Source organism: Pygoscelis adeliae, unplaced genomic scaffold (assembly GCF_000699105.1).
Source record: "Pygoscelis adeliae isolate BGI_AS28 unplaced genomic scaffold, ASM69910v1 Scaffold392, whole genome shotgun sequence".
NCBI classification, from domain to species: Eukaryota; Metazoa; Chordata; class Aves; order Sphenisciformes; family Spheniscidae; genus Pygoscelis; species Pygoscelis adeliae.
In genome coordinates, this window is record NW_008824293.1 from 324,424 (window position 1) to 336,172 (window position 11,749).

The window sequence follows — 11,749 nt, forward strand, 5'->3', positions numbered from 1 at the left end:
CAGCGTTCTCACCGGCTACTGTAGCTTCCTCCGCAAGCATCTGATCAGAGGAAACAACGCTTGCCGACTCCAGAGGTCTCTCAGCTTGGCTGGCAGCAGCCTGGCAGATCCGAGTGGACACATCACCTGCAGAACCAGACAGCACTTCCTCAGTTGCTGCAAAAATGACCTTGGAAATGATCTGCATTGCTACTTGCTCAATTTTCTCAACTTCTTCCTTGTCCAAACTCGCTCCTCCAATCTTCTCTCTTTCCAATTCATCTCCTTTTGGCTGTGTGTCCTCCTGACACACAGGTACAGTACTGGCAATTGACTCAGACATGTCTTCTTCCCTGGACTGCTCCAAACAGGCAGACTCCAAACTATCCGGTAACATGCTCACTGCAGAATCCTTGTGACTTGATACAACTTCAATATTGAGAAAGGCTTGTGGGGTCTTGTCTTCCTTCTCCAATCCCAAGCAAAGGGCTGTCACAGAGCCAGCCACCATTTCTGGCATCTGGCTTTCCTCAGGGGGCTTAAATGAAGAATCATCTGACTGCTCTGCGTTGCTGATCTCCGTGATTCCCAAAGACTTTTGCGTCAGTGTCACTGATGCTGATGGCCACTGATCTTGGTTTGCATTAGAGCTTGAATCCTGTATAAGGCTCACTGCAGCACTGCTGTGACACTCTGCGCTCTTTGAGATCAGAGGGAGAGAAGCACAAGCAGGGACGCTGCTTTCATCTTGAGATTTTATTGTTTCTAGTTTTTCACTGTCGTCCTCAAAGGTGCTGGGCTGAATTGTCATTACTGACAAGTCTGGAAGGTCCTGTGAGAGATCTGGCCTCTCATGAGTTTGACACAGAAGAGAGGGTGTCGACCCTGCTGACAGCAGGGAGGTCGAGGTTTCATTCTCTGGGCATTCCTCATCTGATGTTTCTTTTTGAGGAACACATGCTTCTGTTTTCGGTGATGAATCATTCTCTGGCACTTCTTCCTGCTGCTCTTCTTCAACGGCTATTGCTTGTTCATCATGATAGCTCGCATACTTTTTTCTATGGGAATATATCCACCAGCAGCCAAGAAGTGCCAGCACTCCAGGTATGGCATATGGGATGACACTACGGAAGCGGAAAGCCATTTTTCAGAGCCTCAGCAATTTTGCCTAGAAGGAGAAACAGAAACCATGTTAAAATAGTCACAGGGAAGGTAACAGGAAGGCTAAAGTTTCATAAATGCCTTGAGGTATTTCTATTAGGATGAACAGGCTTGTTTTCCAGCCGTTCTTTAAATTCACACCTCTGCTCTACCAGCAGACCACAGAACAAGATCCTTACCTAAGACTAGGGATAGCTGGACATTTCTCACCAATATACTCATCAATTTCACCTTACCTCACCTTGACACTTAAAACAATTTCACCTTCTTTCTCCTGTCTCACCTTTGCAGGTCAGTACCACACACAAGGACAGCATCCAGCACTGCAAGTTTCTCCAGCATCAGGCTGGGTTCACAACACGGCTATACCACAAGCATTCCAAGACAGAGACTTGATACACTGCAGGTCTCCCCAGTTCTCTGCTCGAAAGGCAGCATCGCATTCCCGAGAGTTCCGTAGGTTGACAAGACACACTTTTCCAAAACATAACTCACTGAAGGTGAAGGGTTTTGCAAATGTTCTCATCCACAGCACTGCAAGAGGCTGGTGTGCAGGCACAGGACTGAAGTCTGCCGTTAAGTAGGAGCTAAACAGCAACACACAGCTACTCCATTTACTTGTACGCACGCAGCATAGAATTCCTAAACAAAGAGCAACTACAGCCTGATGAAGCAAGTGTCTCCCAATAAACAGAAGTCCCTCTAAAAGATTTCGCAGTAGTGAAGATAGGAAATATGCTATAACACCCTTATAATAGCGGTATTTGTCTAGCAAAAGCAGCCTGGATAGAGACACTACTACTTAGGAACCCATCTTCGTAGTGAATTTAGATGTAGAACAAACTTTGTTCACAGCTGCTACTCCTCTGACTTTTGAGAGTTGAAAGCTGTCTCTTTTACTCTAGAAAGCATCTGAACCCTTCCCCGCCTGGACACCGCTGAGACTCATGTCCCAGTTATGCTCCTCTATTTACAAGCCTCACCTGGGTTATACAAGGCAGGGCTGACATGCCTTTCCTTTTCCTCAAGGAAAGTCTACAGCTGGAACACAAAGCTAAACAGTTACCCACATCCCCTAAACAGCCTTGCTACAAAGCACTTACAGTTTATGTTTTCACTGAGCAGGAATTAAAGCAAAACACCATGTGTCCAACAATGCTTACACATGACAGACTTTTCTCCAAACAGGACTCAAGACTTTTGCCAATGAGCAACAAAAATAAAGACTGTTTTCAGGAGATAGCAAAGTCCTAGAAATGGGAACCACCCACTGGAAAAGAGTATTATCTAGTTCCTCTTTAGAAGCATAATATTTCTTAGACAAGAGAAGGCAATCAAGTCAGTCTGTTGACTATGCTTAGTCTGTCTCAACCGGAAAAAAACTTTTGTTATCAGAGCAAGCGTTCTGACCACGGCTTCCACATACAACTCTCCTTCGGGGCCCCGACTTTCATGAGGAGCTGATTACATTCTAGCTGGGGGACAAAACATGCCTCCCTCAGGCTCAAACCGAGCATCCAAGCCTCAGATAATGTAATATTCACTCCAGACTTCTCACCTCCTCCAGCCACACCCTCCCATCCCACAGGAGCAAACACAACTTTATCCAAGCTAGCTCGGACACCAGCCTTGCTTCCGTACTGTTTACCGCAGAGTCCTAACGACTGAGGCAAGTAAATAAATGAATGGCAAAAACAGGGACTAGAAAATTTCTTGCTCAATCCCAAATTAAAGGTCAGCTGCAGACATGATTCAAGAAATCCAGTAACATTTCCAGTATATCACAAATGAGGTGTTTATGTTGTTCTACACAGGAAACATGAGTCTGTTCACTGGACATTCATATTTGATGTCTTCTAAATCGAAGTTACTTCCAACTGGCTTTATACGGTCAGGTAGCAGGGCTCACTGCTTAGGATGAACTTTTGGTCAACAGTGGCACCTGAGATTTGGAACTAAAAAAACAAAACTACGCAATAATTTGGATGTTTGGTTTTTGGAACTTGGTAAATGGAAAGGGTGAAGTCTGTACATTCCTAAGACAAAAGGTTCACATTTATGCTCTACAGGACAATGGCACATTGTGAGCCACCACGAGTGCTCATCTGCTGTCTGCTTAAGTTGTTATAATTAATGCAGAACCACCCCACAAGCTGTCTCACAGGCGTATCACAAACTCAAATTAAAGTAGCTCACTAAGTCCATTCCCAGCAAGCCTTCCTGATTAAACAGACAGCCCTATTATTATCTGATTCCCTGTTAAGTTGCACCAACTGTACAAACAATAGTCCCACATAACTCTGCAGCGCAGGAAGATAGTAGCAGGATGCCCCACAGAGGGACAGGCCTGTCCCGAAGCCTGGCAGACAGAACAGTTCTAAGTCATTTTAAACATTAATATCATTTAAGATAAAGATCTCCACTCTTCTGTGATATTTAGATGAGTGGGGACTGGTGGATTAGCTGACTGCTCCTTGCAAAGCTCATTTAATTTCATGTTTTTAATTTGACTAGTTTTAGCAAGAGCTGCATCATGCTATCAGTGATCATGTTAAATGGGAATTCCACATCCTTCCATCAACTAGAAAGGGATAAAAGGCAGTGGCTCTGCACAAGATGCCAGCGACATCCTAAAGCACTGGGTTAGCTAGGGGACAGCTAACACCAATAAACGTTTCCTTACATAAACATGACAGGAAGACTTTGGTGGCCTGATTTTGATATGCTGGTCACAATGGCACTTTTTATGTGATGCCTAGAAGATGGCTGATTTTTAACCTGCTCAACCGAACGGTTGTAAGATGCAGCACATACTTCTCTTTCATTTCCTCCACAGGATCGCTCCTACAGCCCACATGCATTTTCCAACACGTTTAAGAGAGACAAAACCCTCTCTCCGCTGCCAATTTGACAGCTAGTTCAGGACTGCAGGGGCAATGGGATCATTTAAACACATGGGGGGAAGAAAGCCTGGGATTTTCCTGCCAGCAGCAGAACAGAAAATGGCAACTTGTCAAATCACATGGCCTTAAACACTGCCAAACTGGAAGGAGCCTGGCCCGACAGTCCTTGCACTCTCCAGGCAGGAGGAGCCAGCTGGGGAAGTGCAGCAGCTCCAGAGGCTTTGGACCGGAGACTGACTGCCTTGCAAAAGCCAGAACCAGTGCAAAGCGCTGGATGCCCCAGTGCCGTTTCCCAACATGCAGGGCCGCATGCAGTCCCGCACCAAAAATAGAGCTGAGCCAATGCAGAGCTCACACACTGTACACACTTGCCCCACGCCACCAGCCACCTCCACTTCCCTCTGGCACGTCAGGAATCCGGTCTAAATGTCACACCTTATATCAAGGCACGGCTGGAGAGCTGTAGCTAGGACATGAGACTTTTCCAACTTGCTAAATAATCCCCACAGTAGATCAGGATGGGATTAAGACACCAAGAGGAGAGCAGGGGTCAGTCAGCTCTCCAAATCTGTATCCTGACTTGATTTATGGAAAACTCCTGGTGAAGATCAGCGTAATGAGGACAAGAATGAATGCACACACTCGCCTACCTTAAAAAAAAGTCAAGGAGAGTCAACTTATTCTACTTGTTCGCATTAGGGTCCCAGAGCAGTTTTAAGCCACCTTGTTTCTCTAGCCAGGACAAACAATCCTTCAGTATACACATCCTTATAAGGTTAGAAATGTTTGCAGCACGAGGTTCACAGAGAAGCCAGATAATTCATTCTCAAGGTCCGAGAGGAGAGTTCAGCAAGCACTCACTCCAGATTTTCAGGGCTTTCTATGCACAAGAAGGTCTGTTCTGGGGGCAAGCTGCTTCAAGTCTCTACGAGAAGAGAGACAAGGACAACTCCCAAGCGACTGAGCCCCCATGCTCTGCAGGGACGTACCCTACAGTGCCGCCAGTCCCTGCCTCCTCCACTTCCCTCCTGCCCCAGCACGTGAGAGGTTACACTTCCAGACCCCGAAAGCAGTGGAAATCAAGGCTGGAATTAAATACTGTCCTGATGGATCGCAGAGCAAACAAGCAGGCAGCTAAACTGGAAATGTAGCTTCAACAGCAAGGCCAGGATGGCTCCCTACAAACCCTATAGTTACTGATACAGTGCTCGGGGAAATAAATACTATCTGGGTGAAAGAGAACTGGACAAGGCTGGCACAGTTAAAACTAAATGGGACCACGTGGGCTCTTAAAATTTTCCATGCTAAAAATAACCAGTAGCACACGCTCTGCCTTACAGGACGCATAACAACAGGAGTTGACAAAAATGTAGAAAATTGGAGGCCCTACCATTAAGATTAAAATAAGAGAAGTTACTGCACTGAAACAGACATAGAAAGACTTGCTTGATCTACCCTTGGCATAAGGCATATTTTCATCAAAAACTGACCTGGCATGTAGCATTGCAATATTTGAACTGCACTTTATCTTTTCATACAACGATAAAGGAGGCAGACAATCCACAACAGAGGGTCCACCTGCTTCTTCCAGGTCCTGCTGGAAAGTTTCTCTGGAATGCGGTTCAAACTGTAGAGCAAAGAGCTTTTCTACCCACGCAGTAGCATCGCAGAGGCTGACCTTACAGGACGGATCTGTGAGGTCACAGTGGCCTGCCGTGTCACTGGGCTGCAAGCCCTTGCATCACTCATTCCTGATCACCACTGTGTCAATCAGCCACAAGACTTTGCAGCTTTTCCCCACACTCTTCTCCCAGGCCATCAAAACCAACATCACCCAGAGGTGAGAGCTCAGAAGACATGACTCAGTAGCTACAAACATCCAAAGGCAGGTGGGAGCCAGGCAAGCAAGATCTCAAACTGGATGGCACTTCTTTTTAGAAGAAGTGAACAGGTAAGTTTCTCTATACTTAAATAATTAAAGGTAAGTGTTCTGCAGCAATTTCTGCCTCAAGCACCAGTACTGAAAGACAAGAACAGCAAGAGATACCCCTTGAGCAGTATCACCTTTTCACAGCCCAGATAACATGGGCTACAGAGCTCATGAAACAGTCTCCTCTGTGAATGAAAACTACTAATGAAGCCACTCAGCAACCTTAAAATACTTAAGAACCAACAGTCCTATTTGCAGAGGGACAAATTACGATATAAGTAAAAGGCTGAAAAAGCTGGTTGTTGTGGAGCTAAACTAGAGCTCTGGAACAAGAAACACCACCAACACCAGGCTGTCTTTTATCTCTAAGATAAAAACTGCTTTCTGTGTAATCAGCTTCACTGATGTTCCTACAACAGCTCACTCCCCTCCTTTGCAGCTGAAGCTGCTAGACTGATGGCCCAGGCTTTATTAATATTTCATTTTACAGTCACTGCTTCTGTGTATTTTCTCCCACTCAGGAGCCAAATAGTGGCCCAGCACAGCTCCACAGCTCCAGCAGTATCACTTGTCAAACAAAGCAGGGCTCAGAACAGTTTCTATTTACACAGTCGAAAGCAGAGGTTTACAATAAAAGTATCAGCCTAGCCAACCTCTAGGGTTTTGTTTTTTTTTTTTACAGATGTTTCGGAAATCACCAAGAAGCTCGTATATATGCAAACACCGACCACCAGCAACCCTTACCACCTGCACTGTCTCTTGGATTAATGCAAGGCCCTGAGCCGATCACTCCTGCTATGCAATAAACCACAGGTTACACTTTGTAATTAACATTAACCCTATCAGATTATCAAGCTCCTTAGTGCACTTTATATCTTATTACCTTCCTGCTCCAATCATTTCATTATTTATAGTTTCCTCAGATAAGCTAGTGTCTCCCTGTGAACCCTCTATTACAGAGGAAGGCAAGATCAATTTTTCACCGCTTTGCCAGAAAGGTATCTCAGATACAGAAGCAAACTTCAGAAACCACTTCTGCACCACTTTACTAATACCACCTTTATCTTTCTTGGCTATTCCTCAAAATTTGGTGGAGGTTCCCCCCATCTCAGTCTTGGAGTCCGCTCCAGAAACAGAGCAAGACCAAACGTTCTGCTTCTTCAAGCTAGCCAAAAGAGTTCAGCACATAAGCCAGAGGCCACACGACCCTTCTATTATAACACGGCTTTAAACTGCAGAGAAAGTCCTCTGATTCAGACTAACCCACTCTGTGTACAGGTATCCCTGACTGGGGAATGAACACCACTTTTACAGCCAAGAGGCTAAGACATCAGTTGTTGGGATTCTTTCTGAACAGCTACCTCCTCCATGCACTTACCAGTCCAGATTCAACTCTTCTAAAAGTATTTTTCATAGAAGACTAAAGAGAATCAGTCCTCCATGGTACAGGCAAAGCAGCTTTTATTACCTTTATAATCCACCAACACATTACAAAAATTTCCCCCAAATTCAGATTTTACCGTCTTGCATTCTTTCTGCATTTTCACCCAGGTTGGAGAATAAAACAAATTATTTTCCAGAATTTCAGAAAAAAATACATCTGATACTTAGCATTTTGTGTTTGCTTCTACAGCAATGAAGCTAACGCAGCCCTTGCTATGGGCAACATAGTGTAGTGTCCACTACAGGTGCAGCTTATAAATTAAAATTTAAAAGCAACCAGCTAAGTCAAATGCCTGGCACCTATATCAATTTCCACAAAACAAGCATGCACAACACTCAGGAGCAGAGGCTAAACTAACCAAAGGCTTCCAATATACTCTGCACACAAGAAAAAACAGACTTAAATTTTCAAGGAGACAGAACGGTGAGTTTTACATCACAACACTGATACCACTGTCAGAGACAGCGAGAAAAGAGGCAGCACTGAGAGCAAACAGGTATCTGGAGAACTGCATCAAGACCTGCTCACTAGGAGGTTTACTGTGCACAGCAACGAAACCTTGATAAACAGCTTCTCAAAACAAAAGCCGGACTAGACTTGAACAGAAAAGCAAAAAGCGGTGTTATTCAGTTGGAAGCCTTGCGCCCAGGGCTTGGCTTGCTGAGAATAAGTCACAGGGGCACACAGAGAGGAAGAATATCAAACATCTGTGAAAAAGGCACTCTATATTCACCTACGCTAGGAAGGAACAGCAAAGGTTTCACTAAGAGTCATTTAGACTGAACAAGCAGGAAGAGAACTTGTATGCATTAACAAGCTTGCTACAAGAAGTTACACAACATACTTGAGACCTAATCAGAGAGAGACATGCTTCACTTTGATCCCTATTACAGTAGCACCTACAAGCCCTCGCCCAAATTACGCTAGGGGCTGTTCTCCTACACAGAAAGGCTTCCCCCAAAGATTGCAGGCTGCCTCCTTTCCTCAGCTTTGGCAGTCCCTTTCTGAAAAGCAAAGCCAAGACACACATTAAGTGACCTTCCTACAGCTGAATCGAGTTGGAGGAAACACAAGGAATAGAAAATAGGTACTCCAACTCGAGAGACAGGAGCCCATCCTCTTTACCAGGCAGCAAAGAGAACACTATACTCCTTTCAACTTGAAATATTTTAGGGAAGTGATGTGCAAATTTCTTTCCCGCACCCCTGAACACCAAAAAATTCTTCCTAACCCTGCCTTTCAACAAGAAATAGAATACAAGTCCAAGCTCATAACAAAAGAGGCTCCTCTTTAAGGAAGGGGAAACTGCAGGGTCACGGCCCTAAGATTTATGGGGATACATACTCCAATCCTTATTCCAGAGACTTCAAGTTTCCAATTCACAGATTTATCCCTATGCAAAGCTAATGCCCCTCATACAAGAGGCACATGTAGATCATGAGCTTTTGCCAGGAACTGCTGCTATTTATACACAGGGAGTCAAAATCAGCTATAGCACATGGTAAGTTTCTCAGCCGCATTGCCAGGTGGCAGCAGAGGTCAAAGGCAATCAGGACCTCTTCAGGTCTACAAGCAGTGATTTGTTTGCTGAAGAATGATTTTCGATTATTTTTTATTAAATATTCAACTCTGCTAATAGTAATGTACAGGGCCCATAAATTCAGTCAGCTTCCAACCAGGGTACAAAATGCCAAAGCAGCAAAGTTAAACAGAATCCATGTAGTGGACAATAAAAAACCCACAGTAAAACAGCTGAAGACAGATCATTTGCAAAAGCAGAGAGTGACATGCAAACATATCACCTTCAGCAATCCCCATGAGAAGCAAACTCAACAGCCTTAATTTCCAAGAAATATTAAGCACCTGCTGAATAAAATAGCTTCTTCCAAGTATCTGAAAGTGGCTGCCTGAAGTTAATCATCACTTCGTGAAGTTTAACCAGCCATGTGCATTACGAGTTTCACAGAAGCACTGTAGTTAAAAATCAGGATTTAAAAAAGGCTAGTCATTAGATCTGAAACATTAAACAATTAAAAGTAATTAATGTTTTTTATTACTTCTAGATGTTACTAAGGGCACCTGGGATACCAGCCCTGATCTTATTACAGTCTCCCTGGACACTAGAAATACTTTAAATGATTTTTTCACATCAGTTAAGTGCACATGAAAGATGAGAGCCATAGACAAGTGGGGTATGTTGCTTTTAAAGCAATATGCTCTTCAGATAACTCTACTACTGCAAAAGTATACTTGCTCTCAAATACCCCTGAAGTCAGCCTGCAATGTTTTTAAAATGAACACAAGAGTCTCAACACAGCAAATCAACTGCTTCTGGCTCTGAACAGCTTTGGCTGCAATCCTCAAACTCCTGTCACAGTTAACTCCCAAGAGAACCTGCAGGAACTGGGAACCTACGTACTGTGGTGGATCTGAACTGTGGGTACCTTCATCTCACACCCTGGGTGGTGAGGGGAATTCCTGTTGTCTAATTTCAGGCATTGTGGAATGTCTAGGTTAATGCCAAGGCTTTCTAGGCAGTTGATGATTTTCAGTATTAGTATCTCAAAGCAGCTCCAGAGATCTTCAAGAAGGACTCTGGTTCCTAGGACAGGTATCTAAACTCGGTGCAACTAAGGACAGCACACCTATGTAAGAAGCAGCTACCAGAACACACAACAACTGGGTTCCTGCGGCACCGTCCGTGCAGACCCTCCAAACCTAACTACCATTTGTTTCATGTCTGAGAGCAGCCTGTAGCCCTGTTGTACAAGGTACCGTCACAATCATGGTGAGACTCACCTGCCCAAATGCCCCAGCACTGCTGTCCCTTGAGAGCTTTTAAAAGCCCTTCAAGAGCTCAAGGAAACACTGAAACAGAAGCTGAGGGACTGTCAGATGAGTGGTACCAGGATAGCAAGTGATGCAGTAAGAAGGTGGATTCTAGCAAGCTTCAAGCACAGCTCAAGTTCTACAGGCTTCTTGCTCCTTTTAACTTACTAAAAGGTTGTCATTTCCTTCAGTACACTAGGCAGCACGTGCAAGCAAACCAATTAATCAAGAACTAAACTGTGCCATCAAGATACATGCAGTAAAGCTGTACTATCCTTTTTCAGAATCACAGGTCCATTGAGATTACTTAGATGACAGGTACAGTAGCTTAGCAGACACCTGCACAGTATTTCACCCTTTACACAGGAAGCTCATTAAAGAATGAAGAGGTTAAGTGACTTGAACTGGGTCACACAGTGACCCCCCGGCAGAGGAGCAAGCTCAGCTCAGTTGCTCCGACAGCCCTGGTCCATGTGCTACCAAGAAAAAGCCATACCTCTCTCACGAGCAGTTGTGCTGTGCTCCAGCATGCCACGTGCTCTTCCTCGGCTATGCCGCGCACACACGTAGGGCTGTAATTCAGTAGGTCATTCACGGGCACAAAGCAAACAGGAGAAAAGTAAAGTTACCATCTCCTGCTACTACTTTCCCCAGCAACAAGCCGTTTCCTTTCACCTGAGACAAAGTCCACAGAGGCTCTGATAACACTCAGCAGGTGCTAGCACAACCGCCAACCTGACCAAGGCAGCACAGGACCCTGGAAACACAGAAAGTCAGAATTACTTCAGTTCTGCAGCCCTTACTTTTCCTTAACAGATGGACTGTGGTCAAATGCAGCTTTTGTTGCCGTTTCCTACTATTACAGATAACTTTCACGAAAGGGATGCCCTTACCGAGATGCCTATTCATTTTTTGTTCCCTGCTTCATGGTATAACTTACCAGACTGTGATAAAGAACTTAGCCAGACACAGATCAAGTTGCCCCATCCTGGAATGTGAGTAACTTAGATCTTACTTGCTTCAAGGAGGGGGAAGAACAAAAAAGAAAAGAAAAAAAAGTCAAACAACAAGGATTCTTCCAGGAAAGCAAGGCCACTAAAACATTACTTCCTTAGTAGCAATATAATTTAATTCCTTTGCTCCTGACTGTATTCTACGCTGGCTTGCAAACAATTAGAAGTCACTGCAATATATGAAAAGTTTGCTAATAACAGTTTTTATCGGCTATTACCATAACATAAGCAAGCCTTGCCATACCAGACATAGAAGAGACAACACAAGGCATCCTTAATCTTTACAACCAACTCTGCACCGCATGTCACCTCTCACTTTCATTTCTAAGTAGCGACAGCACAGTTTGCGGGCGGGAATGAATCACATTTAATACCAACTCACACGATTCCTTTGGCCTGCCGCTGTTTCTCTCATGAAGGTACTAATTGACTTTGCTATTGTCGAGTGGGAAATAAGCAGTAAAACACACCTAAAAACACGGAAAGACTC

General features: G+C 44.4%; 1 protein-coding gene across 1 annotated transcript in view; it reads right to left on the reverse strand.

The window, feature by feature from the left end:
• Positions 1 to 10,996, reverse strand: part of AKAP1 (A kinase (PRKA) anchor protein 1) — a 24,703-nt gene extending 13,707 nt beyond the window's left edge. Inside the window, exons 1-2 of the mRNA XM_009318792.1 lie at positions 10,743 to 10,996; positions 127 to 1,147 (exon numbers count right to left, since the gene is read on the reverse strand). Coding sequence (XP_009317067.1) covers positions 127 to 1,123 — 997 coding nt within the window. The 5' untranslated portion in view covers positions 1,124 to 1,147; positions 10,743 to 10,996. The remainder of the gene's footprint in view (positions 1 to 126; positions 1,148 to 10,742) is intronic.
• Between the last annotated feature and the right edge of the window lie 753 nt (positions 10,997 to 11,749).